The sequence below is a fragment of the Oryzias latipes genome, chromosome 1 (assembly GCF_002234675.1).
Source record: "Oryzias latipes chromosome 1, ASM223467v1".
Lineage (NCBI taxonomy): Eukaryota > Metazoa > Chordata > Actinopteri > Beloniformes > Adrianichthyidae > Oryzias > Oryzias latipes.
The window spans coordinates 10,440,251-10,460,650 of record NC_019859.2 but is presented as its reverse complement, the minus strand read 5'-3'; the positions used below and the strand labels follow the sequence as shown (position 1 = coordinate 10,460,650).

The 20,400-nt window shown below is 37.8% G+C and overlaps 2 protein-coding genes across 3 annotated transcripts; both read left to right on the top strand.

Annotated features, from left to right (window-relative positions):
* Positions 1-8,061: 8,061 nt before the first annotated feature.
* Positions 8,062-15,716, top strand: ap1m2 (adaptor related protein complex 1 mu 2 subunit). The gene is made up of 12 exons (XM_023955732.1): positions 8,062-8,259; positions 10,874-11,030; positions 11,148-11,215; positions 11,375-11,505; positions 11,604-11,751; positions 13,661-13,787; positions 13,883-14,025; positions 14,120-14,191; positions 14,753-14,911; positions 15,019-15,144; positions 15,306-15,381; positions 15,476-15,716. Exons 1-12 carry the CDS (start codon positions 8,218-8,220, stop codon positions 15,499-15,501), a joined length of 1,275 nt encoding a protein of 424 aa, XP_023811500.1. The 5' UTR covers positions 8,062-8,217; the 3' UTR covers positions 15,502-15,716.
* A 324-nt stretch (positions 15,717-16,040) lies between these two features.
* Positions 16,041-19,059, top strand: cdkn2d (cyclin dependent kinase inhibitor 2D). 2 transcript variants are annotated; one of them, XM_004065698.3, is made up of 3 exons: positions 16,041-16,267; positions 16,626-16,784; positions 18,130-19,059. In XM_004065698.3, the coding sequence occupies exons 2-3, from the start codon at positions 16,644-16,646 to the stop codon at positions 18,481-18,483; spliced, it is 495 nt and encodes a 164-aa protein (XP_004065746.1). In that variant the 5' UTR covers positions 16,041-16,267; positions 16,626-16,643; the 3' UTR covers positions 18,484-19,059. The 2 variants fall into 2 exon arrangements, with proteins under 2 accessions (XP_004065746.1, XP_011472587.1); XM_011474285.2 differs by lacking the exon at positions 16,041-16,267 and having other exon boundaries at positions 16,440-16,784.
* The last annotated feature ends 1,341 nt before the right edge of the window (positions 19,060-20,400 follow it).

Sequence of the window (20,400 nt, the reverse complement as noted above, 5' to 3'; positions counted from 1 at the left end):
TGCTTGGTGATGGTGAGCTGCTGGTGTAGCCTGGGGCAGACTGACAGGACGGGGCGTGGTTGCCCTCTGACCATCGCCGGGACATTCATGCACCGGTGGAGCCACACTGAAGGCAGAAAGGGTGAAGTGTGTTGCCCAAGGACACAACAACAGTTGACTGGGGGGGTTGAATCGCTGATCACCGGCTGACCTGCTGAACCACCTGGGCCGCTGCCACTCAAGGGGCTGAGGGTTGGGTTATTCTACACTCTTATTACCTATCATACATGTTTAACTGTATGATAGGAATTTTTTCGGGAACTTTTGCTTTATATTCAAATCATTGAAAAATATTTTATTAACCTTAAACAGGATTTAATTTAAAACTGGATTCCATTTAATGTTCCAGCGATTAGAGACATGGTCCAATGAAAATCCTGTTTTTAACATGTTCTTGTGGCATTTTCCTCTGGATGGAGGACTTATATCAAAAAATATATTCAGCGTTAAATTACAATTTGAAATATTTTTCATGGTAAATCCAGTGCAGACGCAAAAAATGCTGCCGGAATAAGGTTGTAGGTGTGACTTAGAAGCTTCTACGGCAAGCCGCAAGCTCCCTGCTCCGCTCCATCCATGCAATTACTTGTAGACAAATAGATCCGTGTACGTCTTCGTTTTCCTCGTCTGAGCCGGTATCTGACTAAAACTGTCCGGCTGAATAGCTCCAATATTGCTCGCCATCTTTGTTGCATCAGGGGGGAGAAGGGCTGTAAGCTAGTGGGAAAGAAAGCAAAAAATAAATAATAATATAAATAATATAAATTAAAAATTATTAGAGGCAGGCTTACTTCAAACCAACAGTCCTGCCCTTAACTCAGAGGTGAATTACTAACAAACTCTTATAAAGACTTGTAAATTATAAAATACTTATAAAATATTTTATTAATAGAATGGATGGTGTAAAAAGTGCAGTATAAAGTATGTTATCTAGTTTCTGACAGTATGATTTCAAGTTTTTCCAGCAATCCTTTCAACACATTTCCTCTTTTTAAGTCCTTAATTTAAATTTTAAAAAATGAAACTTTTTACTATTTGTGGGATTACTTTGAAAAACAAACACCAGATATTCCTAATACCATTAATCTGAAATTTTCCACTCCAACATGGTTTGGTTGGAATTTTTTCTTCTAACTCTTCTTTGGAGAGAGGTCAAACCAGTAAATTACCTGTGAGCAATTATTTTTAATTATCCCATTTTGGCATCTATTTTTTTTTTAAACTTTAAAAAAGAAAGAAGATTCTCCTTAAGAGTACCGTACTTTTGTGAGTTTAGTATAAAAGTGGTGATATTTGAAGCAGTATTGTTTAAGGAACAACGTTATAATTCATTTGTGTAAATTTAGAAAACAAGAGTATCATTTTTGTTATATTGTGGTTCGTATCCAAGGTGAGCTCAGTCCTCATGAGGCGTGACTCCCTCCTTTACAACCCAAAGGCAAAGAGTGCAGCTCAGATAAGAGCATCACACACAGAATGGACTAAGGGAGGGAGATGCTGAAAACATTTGATCCCCATCTGCTTTTTGACAGACACTCATTTACTCACCTCAGGATGTGTACTTTTGTGAGTCACTGTTTTCCTGCACAGAGCTGATAAGAAGAAGCATCCAGACTGAGACGTGGGGCATAAAGCCTCACAGAGAGGCCCACAGCGTTTATGGCTAAATAAGTTCCCCTTTGCATGTGAGCAGTAAATATTTGTCAAGCCCTAAAGTCAAATCCTTCAAGCTACGGATTAAGATTGATCTGAAGCCGGACTTCAATAAAATGCAAAAGCTTAATTACATTTTAAGGAATATAACTCAATAAACCCATCTTGGGCAACTTGTTCATTCCCTCATCAGTTATGCTTACAGCGATGCAGTCTTTATGAATTAGAATCCAAAAATGTCATTAAATTTAAAACACAAATGAGTGATTTAAAGCCACTGCTCTGTCTCTTTCCTGTCTGAGTTTCCTTCTGTTTACTTTTTGTTTTACACCATTAAGCACTGAAGTTCTTATTAATTTTTAATTAATTTTTTGAAATAAATACACTAATATTAGCTTTTTAGTGTTTTATATATTTATTAAGTTTTCAGTTTTAAAACATAGAACAAACAAACTCAAAACCCAGTCCCCCACCCCCTGCTGCTGTCAGTGTCATATACACCAATATCAATTTTAGTAATGGAAATATAAGGAAATAAAATGGTGCAAGTTATAAGCAGAAACATGAATATATAAAATCTGTCACAGTATAGGTTAAATAGCATATACATTACAAAAAAATAAAATAAAAAAATAAGTAAAGTGCAAATATATTAATACACACGTAAAGAAGAAGAAAAAAAAAAAAAAAAAAAAACGGCATCATTCTGTTACACTTGTAGATGGTAAACTATAAAAGTTGAGAAATGGTCTCCATACCTTATAAAATTTATGCTCTGATTGTCTTACAGTAAATCTTATTTTTTCAAGCTTAAGATGGTAAAGCACATCTTGAATCCAATGTGATAAAGTGGGTGGGGCAGCATCTTTCCACTTAAGCAGAATGAGGCGTCGAGCTAGTAAAGTTGTAAAAGTAATGATTCTCTGACCACCTGGAGGCAATGTCGGAGCCCCGCTGTTTATTCCAAACAGAAATATAAGTGGGTTTAAAGTCAGTTGGACTCCCAAGATGCAGCTAAGTGCCTCACATATATTTCCCCAAAAGCACTGTATTTTGGGGCAGTACCAAAAAGTATGAACTAGTGTGGCCTCTGCTGATTTGCATCTGTTACACAGTGGATCAATTTGTGGGTACATTTGGGCTAATCTGGCTTTACAGAGGTGAGCACGATGCACAACCTTAAACTGCAATAGACAGTGTTTTGCACAAATCGAGGATGAGTTGATGTTCCTCACTATATTTTCCCAGTCTGTTTCATTAATGGTTTCATCAAGATCCTGCTCCCAATATGTTTTAATGGTTAGCATCGAGGAAGACTCTATGGCTGAGATCATGCCAAGCAATTTAGAGATGGATTTCTTCCGGGTGGGATTGAAGATCAAAATGTTATCCAGAGTATTTTGAGGAGGTTTAATAGGGAACCCTGTGATGGAGGTCATGATGAGATGACGCACCTGCAAGTATCTAAAAAAATCTGAGTTAGGAACATTATATTTGTCGACCAGTTGCTGAAAAGTGGCAAATTGATTATCAAAAAATAAATCGTTAAAGGTCGTCAAACCGTGTCGCCGCCACCTCTGAAATGCAGCATCCAACAATGAAGGTTGGAAAAATGTATTGGATGCTATTGGAACTTGCAGGCTCATCCCTAAGTAACCAAAATGTTTCCTGAATTGATGGCAGATTTTAATCGAGTTATGTACTACAGGATTATCAATAGTCAGAGGTTTAGTCAGTGGGAGTGCTGCACCAACGACCGAGGGTAACAGACCAGGTCCAGCAGAAAGTTTTTCCATCTCCACCCACGGCGGTCCAACATCATAAGAGTAATGTGCCCAGTATGTCACACAAAACAGATTAGCAGCCCAATAATAATAGCGTAAATTTGGAAGTGAAAAACCACCATGTTGTTTTGCTTTCTGCAGATGTTCCTTGCGCAGCCGTGGTTTTTTGCCGTTCCATATGAACGCTGAGATAATAGAGTCAAGTTTTTTAAAGTAACTATTAGGGATATATACGGGGATGCTCTGAAATAGATATAGAAATCTGGGTAATACAGACATCTTAACCACGTTCACTCTCCCAACTAGCGAGAGGTAGAGGGGAGACCATTTAGCCAGGTCCTGTTGTATTGTCACCTGCAGTTTCCCAAAATTTTCTTTAAACAGATCACAGGGTTTTTGTGTTACAGTTATTCCTAAATAGACAAAGCTAGTTTTTGTTATCTTAAATGGGAGAGTAATTTCCTTCATGGCTGAATCAGATATGTTAAGTGGCAATAGCTCACTTTTCTGCAGATTTATTTTGTAACCGGAGATAGTTCCAAACTTACCAAGCAGTTCTAAAACGTGAGGGATAGTGTCTTTAGCCTTAGATATAAACAGCAGGAGGTCATCCGCATAAAGGGCTAACTTATGTTCTGTACCCCATCTTGAAATGCCACAAATGTAATTATTTTTCCTTATTGTTATTGCTAAGGGCTCGATGGCTAACACAAAGAGTAGTGGGCTGAGGGGGCAGCCCTGTCGGGTACCACGGTGCAGACTAAACGGTTTGGAGTAGGTATTATTAGTGAGTACTGTAGCAGATGGACAAGTATACAAAAGCTTGACCCATGATAGAAAGGATGACCCGACCCCAAATTTGTTTAGAGTCTCAAAAAGATATTTCCATTCAATCCTATCAAAGGCTTTCTCAGCGTCCATGGAAAGAAGGCATTCAGATTCGGTTACACTAGGGGTGTATAAAATATTGAAAAGCCGTCTAATACTAAAAAATGACCGACGGTCCTTAACAAAACCAGATTGGTCATTAGAGACAAGACTAGGCAGGACAGTTTCGAGTCGGCAGGCAAGGACTTTAGCCAGGATTTTATAGTCAGTATTCAAGAGTGAAATTGGCCTGTAAGAACCGCACTCTAGTAGGTTTTTATCCTTTTTAGGGAGTAAAGTAATACTGGCTTGGTTCAAACTATTAGGAAGAGTACCTTTGCAGAAAGAGTCTGCAAACATTGTGGTCATCAAAGGGGCCAGTTTTTCAGCAAAAGTAGAATAAAACTCACTTGGCAGACCATCGGGGCCTGGTGATTTCTGTGGATGTAAAGCCCTAATTGCTTTCAAGACTTCCTGCTGTTGTATAGGCGCATTCAACCTCGACAGTTCCTCTGATCTCAGGGTGGGTATTTGTAGGTCTCTAAAAAATTCAGAAAGAAGGTTAGAGTTGCACATATTATCAGAGCTATATAATTTGTAGTAATAAGATTGGAAAGCATCATTTATTTCCTGCTGGTCAGTCAAAACTGTGCCATCTGGTGCAGCAACCCCATGAATAACTTGCTTGGCCCTCGCACTTTTCAGTTGCCTCGCCAGTATTTCACCTGCCTTATCCCCATGTTCATACATGTTGCTCCGATTTTTCATTAACAAGTATTCAATAGAGTGTGATGTGAGCCTGTCATGCTCAGCACTGAGTGCCAAGCGCTTTTTATATAAATCTTGTGTGGGGTTTTGAGAGTGCCTTTGATCCACATCAGCTATTTGTTTTTCCAGATCTTTCTGCCTTGATACAGAATCACGTTTCTTTTTGGCCATAAAAGATATCACTTGACCTCTAAGATAGGCCTTAAGAGCCTCCCAAACAGTTGCAATAGGGACATCAGATGTTAGATTAAATTCCAGGAAAAAGGAGATCTGGTCTGAGATGAAATCTACAAATGTTTCGTCACTCAGTAAAAGAGAGTTAAATCTCCAGTGTCTCCTGGGAGAAAAGGAAGCAGGTATATTCAGTTTTAGCACAAGAGGGGCGTGGTCAGATATTACAATTGGTTGATAATGACATAGCTGAATATTTGGAGTCAATTTGTTATCTGTAAAGAGATAGTCGATTCTGCTGTAAGACTGATGCGCATTTGAGAAGAAGGAATATTGCCTGTCTTGTGGGTGTAAAAAACGCCAGATATCCAAAACGCCATAGGTGGAGAGGAATGATTGAACATGGGCAACAGATTTAGGTACAGAGTATCCAGGTTTCACAGACGACCTATCCAGCCCAGGGTTCAGGCATAGGTTAAAGTCTCCTCCCATAATAAGGAAATGTGTGTTAAGGCACGGTATCTGACCAAAAACGCGTGCGAAAAAGGAAGGATCATCGCAATTGGGAGCATAAATATTGACCAAAATAACACCAAGATTATAAAGTGAGCCAGTAACTATGATGTATCTGCCAGCCGGATCAGCCAGGACAGAGGAGCATGTAAAAGAGATATTTTTTCTTATAAGTATTGCAGTCCCTCTAGCTTTCCCTTGAAAGGAAGAATGAAAAAGCTGCCCCACCCAGCCACATTTCAACCGGTTGTGATCCGAGATTTTGAGGTGAGTTTCTTGTAGGAAGATTATATCCGCGCTCAAATTTTTTAAGTGTGTCAGAGCCTTCTTTCTTTTAATGGGGTGATTTAAGCCCTTTACATTCCAGGTGATAATATTAATGGAACCAGCCATTACAACTTGTGTTGCTAGGGAGGGATGAAATAATCACCAGACCATTTATACAACGTTCGAGCTAGAAACATAGACAGCAAACCCCAAACAGCCCCCTCCCCCCCAAAAAGACAACAACAACAAACAAAAAAAAAAAAAAAAAAAACAGGTGAAACTAGCTGCAAATGTCTGCAGCACACCTACCTTATCTAAATGCAAACCTTCCATACTCAACCTACCTATCCTACAAATACTTAAATAGTAAGTTAAACTATTAAAAAAATAAAGATAAAAAAATAAAGTTTAAGAGAACAAGGTAAACTTTAAAACAAACACACAGAAACAGCAAGTAAGGAATGGACGTAATATCTTAAAGAGTATTTATGAAATACCCATTGTAAACAATTATTGGCAGATTGTAGCGTGAAGCATGGAGCATCACGCTTAGCTACACGCTAATGGTTTGGCATTAGAGCAGCTCCATACTTCACCTGAAGTAGACAGTTTAATCTCGTCCAAAGTCTTCCACAAACTTTTTAGCCTCATCCACAGAGTTGAACATGACACGGGTGCCATCCGTTTTGATGATGCGTAACCGTGCTGGGTAAAGCAGAGAGGGCCGCAAGCCTTTCTGATACATGTCCGACATCACAGTTTTATAAACTTTCCTCTGTTCCACCACCTCAGGGCTGTAGTCTTCATATACTCGGAAAGCCATTTCCTGGTATTTCTAATATTAGCTTTTTATTTGATTAATTCAGCAATATTTTACATTGATTAAAAAAGACTTTTTATTAACTTATCCTTTAATGCTTTAGATTACCCAAAGTGAGCGTTTATTCCTGATACTTGGCGTGGCGTAAAACTATTTTTTTTTCAAGTAATTGCATGCATGCTTTGCTAATTTGTGCACACAAAATGCTCATTTATGTGCACAAAATGGATACAAAATGTTAATTTGTGAACAGAAAATGCTAATTTGTGTTCACAAAATCTAAATTTGTGTTGGCAAAATGCTAATATGTGCGCTGAAAATAATAATTTGTGCCTATATGATACAAAATATGAATTTGTTCACTGAAAAAATACTCATTTGTACCCACCAATTGCAAATTAGGGTACACAAAAAACAAATATGCCTGCATTATATACTATTTTATATCCACAAAATTCTAATTTGTTCCAAAAAAAATTCTAAAAAAAATGTTTATTTGAGTACTAAAAATATTTTTGTGTATTTGTGGCGAATAGTTTAAGGGAGCAAATTTATCATATTTTTTAGATTAAAAAAGATGAAATTGTAAAGAAGCCCCAAACGTAGTTTTTTTTCAAGGTTATATTAGGCAGAGAAGATAACTAAAATTAAATTAAACAAAAAATCAAAAAACAAAAATCAAAACATATCTTTATAACAAGCTTAAGTGTCAAACAAACACCCCCCCCCCCCCAAAAAAAAAATCTTAAATGTCGTTTTAGTTAACTTTTTGTATATTTTTTCCTATATATCTTTTGATATATTTGAAGGATTTTATACACATTTCCAGATTAATGAAAAATAGATTGAAAATGGGGTTTCTTTTCAGGAATCTTTGTTTGGTAGAAGGATTCCAATTGTATCATCTCTAGAGCCACGGGAACTTCTTTAGCTCCAACCAGTTTTGCAGTTATGCATGTAAAATGTTTGTGTTTTGGTACAGACCAACAATAAATGGTCTATTGTGTCATATAAAGAGCATAGTTAAGTCTAAATGTATGAATGACATTCGTCCTGAACAGAGTTGTTGACCTGATTTTCCAACTCTGCTTCGGTGGCGCCCTCTTGTGGTCAAGTTGCTCAGCACAGCCTCTTCGGGTCCACGCGTTCAGGTGAGGTTAATGTTTCACCTGCGTGACCACGTCACGACATTCTCAGAGGTGAAAAAAAAACTGCCTCGGCGGACTGCTCTCCCACTTATGGTTTTCTCTGGGGTTTGATAGCGAAAGGGAAGACGGAACCACCGTAAGCTGAAAGTTGTTTGCTTATTAGTGAAGAGTTGCAGGTTCGAGCACGATGTCCGCCTCAGCTATTTTTGTGTTGGACCTGAAGGGAAAGGTAAAGATCGTCACCGGGGGTTAAGTTATTACTCTCGTTTTAACGGACAACACGCACATTTATGTCTTTATCTATTTATTTATGACATCGAAGCAACTTTTGAACCGACTTCAGGTCATTTTCCTCAGCCATTAAACATTCATGTATTCGTTAAAATGTAATGACGCGCGTGCGTCGGGATCATTATTCATTCACGGCTTCTTTCCACTTCCGGTTTTTAGCGGCTGCTACTCGGTGCGCAGCTGGCGCAGCATCTGCAGGGCGCCTGCGGGTGTGGGTGGGAGCCTCGCAAAGGCTTAAAGAAGATCGAGTGTGTTAAAGGGGGCGTCTGACGCCAAGATCATGAAGGAGTTGTGTGACATGCAATCCTGTCGGAGCGTTTCTCCTGCCTCCTCAGAGACCCGCAGCAGGTTTTCAGTTTTGCTGCTGCGTGTGTGGGGTGGGGGGTGGGGGGCAGGTGTCAAGTTTAGGGCTGCTTTGCATAGTGGAACTGGGAAATGTGAAAGCCATTGTTCTCAAAATAAAAGGAAGCTGCTTTGGTCTGCTTCAAAGTCTGATTTAGCAGTCCTGGACTGCAGGGATCATATCGTTTTCGTGACTCTTCTTCTTTTTACTGCACCTTGGAGCAAAAATGTTGCCCCCGCCACATGCTCATAATCTCCTTAAAATTTACTTGCACCTTGTAAATGCATGTAAATTAATTAATGGGCATAGTAAAGCATTTCCCCCCACCAAAAAAAAAAAGAGATGACAGTGTGCGAAAGTGTCTAATGGGGCCAAAATCTTATTTGAGGCTCAAAAAATATTTCTATATCCACTAACAAAGCACACCTGTGGGGGATACCCAAAGGAAGTTTTGAAAGTATTGTGGGATGGCCACAAGACCTACGACTTGGCGGCCATTATCGCACAATATGAGTAAAAATTTTCACACACCCCACTACAGCTCTGTCCGAATTCCCACCCTAATCCCTAACTACTAAAACACTATATAGTACTGGACTATGTAGTGCCCTGGATTTTAAAAGCAATTCGGACACCATGCTTACTACTTTTCTTTTCTTTTCTTTTCTTTTTTTATGGCGAATATGTTGTCATGGATTTCACGAAGTTAAAATATAATTGAAATGATCGTTTTGTGAATGCACTGTCTTATGAATACAAAAACGTTGATGGTTTATTAAAAAAATACATTTAAATACAATTTTTTTGGGCAAAAATTGTTCCTACGCAACACATTGTTGTCTATATTCACCAATCTAGTGACCATCGATGCACACTGGTTTTTCGCAGAGGCTTCTGTGAAATTCCTAAAGCACTTGATTTTTGTATTGAAGATTCAGACAACACTACAAAATGGTGAACGTACTATATAGTGAACTATATAGTGAGTAGTAAAGGAGTTCGGACACAACCTAAGTCTGCAACTCCACCGAAGTTTCGTTGACCTTTGACCTGTGGCACAGGCCGCCTTCTTGAATTTTCTTTAAAAAAAATCACCTTTTAAAAATAAAAAGTCCTAGAAATTTTCCTATTTTCCTATTTTCATTCTTAACTCCTCAAGCATCATTAGGAAGCCATTTGAAAAATCAAAAAAGTTGATTTTAAAGTTTGTAGATTCTGAACAGCATTAGCATAGTGAGCTTACAAATGTAGAAATTTAATTCAAGAATTTTTGGCTGAACGAAACGACGTAACATACAAAATCAACAAATTAGGAATGTTGACGTGGTTTACAAACAAACAAACAAAAAAACTCAGTTGCCAAGGAAAACCAAAAGTTTACTTTCGCAGATTCTTTTAAATATAACACAGATCTGTTCATCACCCCCAGGCAGACCCAAAAATTATATGGTTGCTATGGAGATAAAACTAACAAAAAAGCCGTCATTCTAAAAAAGGTGTTTTTTCGTAAATTTGCCACGCGCAGCGCTGACCACGGTGGCAAAGGCAGAGGGGATGAGTGAGGGTCATGTAGCAGCTGGTCAGCCACTACGGCGAGCGTGGGAACTGCCTGCAGGCCATGCAATGATGTTTGCAGCCTTTATTTGTGATGTTTTTTTTCAATTTGCTCTTTTTTTTTGGTGTGGGTCAAGATGCCAAAACAGGAAATCAATCTATACAAAAATATGCCATATTCTAAACTAAGTGCATTTGCAGGACTCCATAAGTAGCATGCTTTATGTGTTGCAAAGGTAGAATTATTCCTGTTGCCTCCTTTGTGAGCATATTCTAATGAACAATAGTTTTAAAACTTATGAAGATGTTGTAAAAATATTTCCAGAAAAGTTGCACGCCGATATTTTGAAGTAAAGCTTTTGTAATTGGTCTCCGAGTAGAGACATGAACCCTACTGACCTATGATTCGTGCCCAAGACTTCCCTGAAGAGTTTGAAAAAAGTTTAGGAATCAAAAATACAATTTTGTCCAGCTTCGTCAGCTGGTTGGTCATCTAACAGTTTTTTGCGTTGGCTATTTTTTTTAATGAAAAATAGGTTTACATGATACCAATCAAAGCTTTCCTATCCCACATATTTTATTCCGAACATGGCTTGTCAGACTTGTCTTTTATCCCCAACCGACAGCGTTTTGTGCTTTTCTACTTTCTGCTCAGGTGCTGATATGTCGGAACTACAAAGGCGATGTGGACATGGCAGAAATCGACCACTTCATTCCTTTGCTCATGCAACAGGAAGAGGAAGGCATGATCTGTCCTGTGATAACACGTGGCACCGTGCACTTCATGTGGATCAAACACAGCAACCTGTACCGTATCCTCATACTCTGCTTTGTACACATTAAAACAACGTTGGCTGCAGAGGAGCTGATAACGTCACCTGACCGTGAACGTGCTGTTGTTAACCAACCTTGACTCAGACTGTGTGCAGTTGTGGCAACCACGAACAAGAACTCAAACGCTTCCCTGGTTTACTCATTTCTTTACAAACTGGTTGAGGTGAGTTAAACTTTGCTTTATCATTTCAACCGGTTTGATAGATTTGCCATCTATCTGCTAAGCAGGTAGAAGTTTACAGAGAAATCTTTGTGTCTACCTAAAACCAAACCTCAGCTGCTCAGAGCACCAACAGATAAAGGATCTGTTTCTGTGATGCAGGTGTTTACGGAGTATTTTAAAGAACTGGAGGAGGAGAGCATTCAGGATAATTTTGTGGTTGTCTATGAGCTTCTGGATGAGCTGATGGACTTTGGATTTCCTCAGACTACTGACAGCAAAATCCTACAGGAGTGAGTGAGACACAGGCGCAGACAAGGCAAATTTAAATACAGCATGTAAGCGATGTTACTCCATAGAACTGAATCTCTTGGCAATTTTTTTCCCCCAGATACATTACTCAGGAGGGGACGAAGTTAGAGGTGGCAAAGACCAAGGTGCCGACCACAGTGACCAATGCCGTCTCCTGGCGGTCAGAAGGCATCAAATACAAGAAGAACGAGGTCTTCATTGATGTCATAGAGTCCATCAATGTACTGGTATGTTAAAGGATGAAGGTCCAGCTCAATTCAGTGCACTTTGAGTTTAAAGAGCAAATTCACATCCAACGCCTTGAGGCAATAGTGTTTCCTCGCTTATTGGGGGGTTTACGTTCTAAAAGTAACCTGTGAAAGGTGAAATCCGCAAAGTAGGATTACAGATGCTGTAAAAGCCTTCACTACACACTTTTCTCAGACATGAACATTTAGACATTTTTCTCTTTGGTTTAAACTCTCAAAGTTCAAACCTTCATAGAAAAATAAGTCCAGTGTCATAGAATGAAAACAAAGATCTGAGCGTGATCAAAGATTTATGTATCTCTGGTAAGCTGTACACATTCTGTACAGGAGACACAGCATGGAGGAGATTGATTGACAAGGTCAACAGCCAATCCAGATGCAGAACACAGTGTACTGTTAAGAAAAAAAGCATGCAAATCTGTTTTATGTCAAGTCCCCACATTTTGTTTCAAACCGTTAATAAATTCTGCAGTTCCTCAAATGACCACTAGAGGCAAGTTTCAGTAGGGAGCAACTCCCATTGACACACATGCTAAAAAAATGTACAACTTTACTACAGAATTCAATTTAAATAAAAGTCTTTTTGTGCTTTTTTTTAAGTAACAGATGGTTGAATCCAACAAAACTTTCATTTTACTTTGCCTTATCTAAGAGATCATTTTAGGAACTTTGTTTGTAGCCGGAATACACACTGATCAATAAACATGGTTGTTATTCTTTAGTCTTTATTTTACCCTTCAGATCCAACAAGTGAGATATATTGTTTTCAGTTTGTATAAGTGACATATTTAAAAAATATATTATTGGGTGATTACGATATGGTTACCTATTTGCCTGCCTCTAGAAAATATTTTACAAGAAGATTGTTTTTTAGGACTATATATCATTTCTACAGCTGCAATTTTTTTGTTGTTGAATTTTTATGTTTATATACCTTTGACTCCTCCCAAAAAGTACCAGAGAGCCTGGAAATATTTGAAACTGTTGAGACATCTCAGAAAAATTACCCTCTATCCACTGCTCTTTTGTTCAGCCGTGCATGCACAGATCAAACCTTTTAAAAGAAATTCTCAGAGGAGACGCTTTCACTATAATCCTTTAGTGATGCCAAACGCTAATCCCAGAGCTGGATCTATGATGCCTGTGCTGCAGCCAGCAATGTGGGCAACATTTCACTGGTTTGGAGAAAACCCAATTCAGTGAAAACAGCAGATTCTGGAAGCAGATTCTGTGGGGCTGCCATTTTTCAAAAGGAGAGTGCTGGTTTGGAAGTTGGAAGATCAGCGGTTGGAGTCTGTGCAGCTTGTCTTTTAAACAATGGTCTGCAGGAGACGCTGTCATCGCTTTGTGATCGTACCAACGTGGTAGACATCAAAAGACCGATGCAAAGATGAGCTGGCCGAGAAGAAAAGAGAAATCAGGCGGTTGAAAAATGGCATCAGATTACAACCTGTTGTCAAAACCTTTAGTGTAAAACTTCAAGGTGACTAAGTCAAAGCTTTTGCTTTGGCTCTTGCAACAGGAAAACCTGAACACAATTTACATTTATTAAAATACCAGAGAAACAAAAAAACCCTTAGTAAAGGGAAACCAAAAAAAAAGCTCTTGTTATTTCCAAAGTGGAGTTACGGACAGAAATAAAATACTTTTTGTTTGTGCTTTTGAAACCATGAACAGCAAAAAATTGAAAAGTCTTATTTACCACTGCACCTTCTAACAATATGATCTGCTATATTTATTACTAAATTAACTTTTTGTAAGAGCAACACAATATTTGATTTGATATTTTTATGTGTGTAGATTTCTCCATTTTGGTATTTGAAAAGACTAAAATAGGTTGTTTTTAACTCTAATTGAGTTCATCATTACTTATTTATTCCTCTTTAAGGTGAATGCCAATGGCAGTGTGATGAGCAGCGACATTGTGGGCAGCATCAAGCTGAAGACCATGCTGTCTGGGATGCCTGAACTGCGTCTCGGTCTCAACGATCGTGTGCTTTTTTCTCTCACTGGCCGTAAGCACTTTTGCTTTTTATGTCTGTTCTATAGCAGGAAACTGAATAGGATCTGTCTTCATTTGAAGCACGCCGGTTGTGTGTTTTGTGTTCAGGTGACAAGGGGAAAACGGTGATGATGGAGGATGTGAAGTTCCATCAGTGCGTCCGTCTCTCACGCTTTGACAGCGATCGTACCATCTCCTTCATTCCTCCTGATGGAGAGTCTGAACTGATGTCTTATCGCATCAATACTCATGTAAGGTTCACCACATTACTTTTTACCTTTGGAAAATGCAATTATTATTATGCGTTTATATAAATAAATAACAGACTTAATGTATGTTTTGCAGGTGAAACCATTGATATGGATCGAATCTGTGATAGAAAAATTTTCTCACAGTCGAGTGGAAATCATGGTTAAGGTACTTTGCTGCTTGTTTAAGACTAATTACAACTCTAAATTTTCATATATTTTTCATATATGTATTTATTTTGAACTCCATGTCAGCTAAAACAATTTATGTCAAAATGTAAGCATGGTGGTTGATGATTTGGGCTTGTTTTGCCCAGTAAACTTGATCAAAGCATAGCAAGGTTGCAAACACATTTACAACATTACTGGGTTCAAAATATGCAGAATTTCATAGTTGCAGCTTTTATATGTTACATTGGCTGAATGTCTGTACGACTTTGCATCTGAACCTGCTTGATGCTTTAAATTTCATTTTCAATGTTGCATCTTACAATGACATTTAAAAACAGTTTTATTTTTATATGGAACCGTATTAGTTTGCCTGAATATTGTTTTTTTAAGAAAGATGGAACTGTTAGATGTTTACTGAGTCTTGTAAGGAAAAAACAACTTTGTGTACTTTCTTAATAAGTTTTAAAACCATTCCAATATTGAAGTTGTATCCCAAAAAAAAGAATAATAACCATTAGCGATAATTTCACAAAATGACTTTTTGTCCTGTGTTTTTTAGGCAAAGGGGCAGTTTAAAAAGCAATCTGTGGCAAATAATGTTGAGATTCGGGTCCCAGTCCCCAGTGATGCCGATTCACCCAAGTTCAAAACCAGCACAGGGAGTGCTAAGTATGTGCCTGAGAAGGACCTGGTGCTTTGGACCATCAAGTCCTTTCCTGTGAGAAACACACAATGGAATGAGAACATTTCACTCATTTTACATTCTCTCCATTTACCATAATTATAAACATTTTTAATTGTCCTTGTCTACATCTAACCATTTAGGGAGGAAAAGAGTTTCTCATGAGAGCTCACTTTGGGTTACCCAGTGTTGAAAAGGACGAGCTTGAAGGCAAACCTCCCATTACTGTTAAATTTGAAATCCCATACTTTACAGTGTCAGGAATTCAGGTATGAATGCTTCAAAGTGTTTATTATATCAGTTGCCAATTACTGTATTGTCATTAAGACTTTTAAATAGTTTTTTTTATGTCCATTGACTTGTTTTGTCTTTGCCTTCTAATCTATATGCGATAATAATGTGTCATTTAACTTTATGCATTTTTTTTCAGGTTCGGTATATGAAAATCATTGAAAAAAGTGGCTACCAGGCTTTACCCTGGGTGCGCTATATAACACAAAGTGGAGGTATACTATAATAATTACGTATATTTGATTAAAATTCAAGTATGAAGTAGACACTATCTGTGTTTTAAATTGTGTGCATTTGTTGTTGTTTTAGATTACCAGTTGAGAACAAATGCCTAAGTAAAGCCTGCAAGATGCTTTACTGCATATCTCCAGGACTTCCAGAAGAGCACAATGAATTTTACCTTTTATCTGCACCTGAAGAATTTCTTTAATTTACTTCTTTTTTGTGTGTTTTAACTGTTTTATATTAAATCTCCATGCAATTTGATTTTATTGTCACCTTTTCAGATCTTTTTAAAATTGTTGAAATAAGATTATTCCTCTGAAAACAACTTGTTTTTTGTGCACCTGTTTCTTTGTGAGTTGTTCCTTGAGGACTTTATATGCTGAATTTAGCAGCCGTGGTGTGGTTCACCACCGTGCAATCAGTGCCGGCAAATTCCGCCTAAAACGAAAGACATGAACCCGCCTTTTTTTCCACACTGTTGTGAAGAAATACAACCAAAGCGTGGAAATGTGAATGGACTGTCTTTGAAGAAACAAACGAATACGAATCGCCCGCTTTCTTCGCTTCGCGCTCTGATTGGTCAATCCCCACTGTTACCACAGTGATAACGTAGTAACAGAGTTGTAACCACGCCTCTCTTACCATTTATGGAAGTACAACGCCTATTGGGCCACCTGTGATTGGCCAGCATATCTACTCTCCAATGTTTGTAAATTGTCGGCTAGATCCACTACTGTTTGGATCTCAGCGCGCAAATGTATTTGTCAATGTTTATAAACTCTTCCATTTTGAATTGTATTTAAAAAATAACCGGACTGCGGTGTCGGCGGGCTGAAAATTCGTATCGAGGATTCGGATACTAACGTATTGACGAAGGTAGGATTAAAGAGCTCGGTTTTTACGGTTAGCTTTTAGCTTTTCTGTTAATTTTCATAACTCTCTGTCGATGTGACTTAAGTGTCGGCCAATTTTCTCAATAAAAAAAATATGGATTTGGATATTTTCTGCCGTTTGATTAGCCCAAACAACCAAGTCAAAAACAGTACGCTTACAGTCACGTAACATGGCGTCACCGTAAAAACTACAAGTTACGTTAGCCGGATGTTGTTGTTAGCTAGGTGTAGCCGACAGCAATCTTCCTGGCTTTTTCAGTCTTCCTCGTGCATTTATGTGTTTTAATGGCCCAACTGTGGTTGATTTTCATGGTGTACGGGGCGCGTGTGCTGTTGAACAGGCAAGAACGGAGTTTATAATGGTCCTCAGTCAGATGGACGCTGGCAAAGCGTTGACGGCGGCGGCAGCCAAAGGGAATACCAGCGAAGTGCAGCGGATCCTGGAGGAATGCAGGGTGCATCCTGATACCCGGAATGAGTTCGGCAGGACGGCGCTGCAGGTGAGACCTGTCACGGTAGTAAGACATTAGTCATCTGTAGGCGGTTGGTTTGCTCCTCCACTGTATTTACAGCCCGCTATAAACATAAAACTCTCAACACTTGTTTCTTATAAAATCTTCACATCAAAAAGTGAGCTAAATATTTTTTTAAACCATCGTAATATACAAGGAATTGACTCTGCGCAATAAATAAGTCGCGCATGTTGCCAAATTAGTTCAGTAATGAATAGCCGCTTCCAGGAAGTTGCGCTGTTCCTGTTTTTGATACTTTTCACAGTAAAATGTTCGACGACACTTTCTGTAATTTGCAGACTTGACTGTACCGGAAATCTGATTTAGGCAACGGGGGTATTTTTTTTTTTTTTTACATTTGAGCTGCTTTAATTACGAATAAAAACTGTAAACACAGTAACCACACAACAATTACTATTCCAATATTTAATTAACCCAACATGCAGAGATTTCAAAGTAAAATAGTGGTATTTGGGTGGGAAAAAGGTTAGAAATTGTCCATTAATATTTATTACTAAGTACTGTATTTTATTTAATATATACTATTTATTGGTATACTATGGTAAACTAGTATACTATTAAATATAAATACTATTAATACTAAATCATCAAACAAGAATTATTGTTTTATTATTTCAATCCTTCACTGTGTTATGACTCCGTATTTTTAGAATTTAAATGTATTGTTTAGATGTTTTAATGTATTTGTAAGCAGCCCAGTACTCCCTTGGAATCTTAATGGGAATATCCTGATTAAATAAAGGTCAGAAAATAAAATATATTACTATTATTGCTGATGTCTCTGGAGCATCAGTGCCAGTGGTGGAGATACTAGTTGGTGCAACTTTTTCCCTATTTCCTTCATGGTCGAGTCTGTTTATATACTTTTTTTTAATGTACACTTCTATTATTCGGTAATTTTCCATTTGTGTTTTTTATGAAAAAGAATAAGTTAAAAAAAACGTGACAGAAATATTTTTTTTCTCCCACTTTTTATTTTATTTAATTAGAAGATTGTAAAACATGTTAAGTCAGGCTACTTGACGTGATGATACTGCATTTTTATAGCACACATAAAAAAATAAATGCTTTAACAAACTGTAAGCAGAAAAAATGAAAATGTTCTTTTTCAGGTTTAGTGCAGATCTCAAAGTAAAAGCTGTATTTTATTTAGTGTATTTGTTTTTTATGACAGTTATATTTTTATTTATTTCTATCTCTTATTATGGATGGATTTTTCTTTTCAAGCAAAAGTGAAGGCGTTCTGTAAAGGAAGTTGCTGATTTGTGCATGAGGGCTAATAAATATGCATACAATATTTATTTTTGAACAGGTTATGATGATGGGGAACTCCAAAATAGCAAGCTTGTTGCTGGAGAAAGGAGCAGACGCCAACGTCCAGGACAAACACGGCATAGCGCCTGTCCACGATGCAGCGAGGACAGGGTTCCTGGACACCCTGCAGGTCCTGGTGGAGAATGGAGCTTCGGTGAACATCCCTGACCAGAACGGCGCCCTGCCCATCCACATTGCCATCTGGGAAGGCCACCGCGATGTCGTGCAGTTCCTGGCTCCGCGTTCCAACTTGAAGCACGCCAACCAGAGCGGTCAGACGGCGATAGATGTAGCCCGAGCTTCCTGTGTGCCGGATATGATGGACTCACTTTTTGCTCATATACATAGTTAGAAAAGTTTTCTTCTCACTCGTCGTCATTCTTCATTTTTTTTTGGCTTCAAACCTTGTGACTTGAACTCATTGCTGTGTAAAAGATTATTTTTTTTTGTTATTTGTAGCTCAGCATTAATATGTGACACAAGACATATTGTCTTGGCAGCTTATTTTCAGTGGATGGGTGTCTATATACTGTAGATACCTCTTTTGCACAGTGCAATTTAGGCACCTTATACTTATGCATATATCTGTTTTCCCTTTTGACTGGGAGTGCACATTTGTATAAAGTTTCCGCAGTGTTTCCTAACTATTTCTATTGTGTAAGAATTCATACACGTGTGTTTCTTTTTAAATTACAAAACTTGACATGGTGCACCCTCGTTGCTTTGCCTAGTTGTTAATCTGAATTAGATGTACTTAGACTTTCAATTGACTCTTATTTATTGTTGGACTGAACATTTCCTGTGACGTTGTAAATACAAACATATTGTGATTTGTTTAAATGTTATTTATATAAAAACTTTTACGGAAAAAAGTGAGATTATTCACTTTAATATTTGAGGAAAAACAATAAAAGTGTTGAACTTCAAAGCGAAGTGTTTGAATTTTTCTTTTTTTAACTGATACTTTAAGTGTTCATAGCAACAGGAAAGTAAATGTGAAAAAAGGGGAGATGAAGTTAAAAAAAAAAGAAAATCATGTTGTTGCCTTTATTTTTACTGATTTTGTTTTCTTTTTTTTATAAGGAACCCACCTTTTGTATTTTCTTTCCCCCCCATGGAATTGAAGAAGAGTTTAATCAAATTCTTACATTTCTGAGATAATTTTAAGTATTCTTTAATAATTAAATTGTATAGATAGACATTTACTCCTAGTCCTCCAACACCCTGGATCTAATTTTGGCCTGAAATCTAGAAGAGAGGAGGAGTTAATGGGAATAAACAAACATGGAGTTACTAAGATGTATAGCTTAATAGAAAACGTGTTATTCTTTACTACTTTTTGAGCACAGATCCAGATTTTTCTCACTTTTAAATTTTTTTTTTCTACAGAAACCCGTTTAAAAATTGTTTTCATCTTTTTGTTAAGTTGAAGTGAATGTCTTAAGGTGAGTCATCAGAGGTACTGCTGGTGACTCCAGGCTGACATGAATGACACAACTAAAACTATTTCCAAGGTCAAAAAGATAACAGCACTGTGACCAAGTGAATGAGGGGATTGTTTGTTCGGACTTGGAGGTAGACGGCACGGTACAATGGCTATTTTGTTTCCTTCTGAGCCACCAGCCAACTCTGCTGGCCAAGAAGGAAAATAAAACGCAGCTACTCAGCGTAACCGAAACTCATCAAACAATTATTATACTTCTTCAATTTTTAATAACAATTCAGACATTTTTAGAAAGAATATTCATATTAGAATCAGTGGCAATTTTTTAAAGCTTATTATGAGCTTTTTTTAATTTATTTTTTTTAGAACTGGAAAAGCAGCTGTGATGTTTTTCTTTTCACAAAATTGAAAAAGTAAAAAAAAAAGAAAATTCAGCTTTAAAATCAGGCACTAGATAGAGCTCCGAGACTTCTCTGTGGGGAGTGTCAGCTGAGTAAATCCTTGCCCAATAAATGCTGTTTTGGTTAGTTTGTTCTGGAAGTATGGAGATTAACAAAAGCCCCCAGGTAGGCTCAGTTGAAAGAGGTGGGCGGATACATGGTAAAAAAAAAAAAAATGGGTCCGTCCCCCTTACCCCAGTGACATGGCATGTCATATCATGATCTGCGTGAACATATAACAAAAGAAGGACAAGTGGGCGTTCACCAAACGGTTGAAAGAAACATGCTGAGATGTGTGAGTAATGACACGTCCACACCCACCTGACTCATACACATATGAAACATTTGTGTTCTGAAGCAAAAATTCATTCTGAGTGACACAATA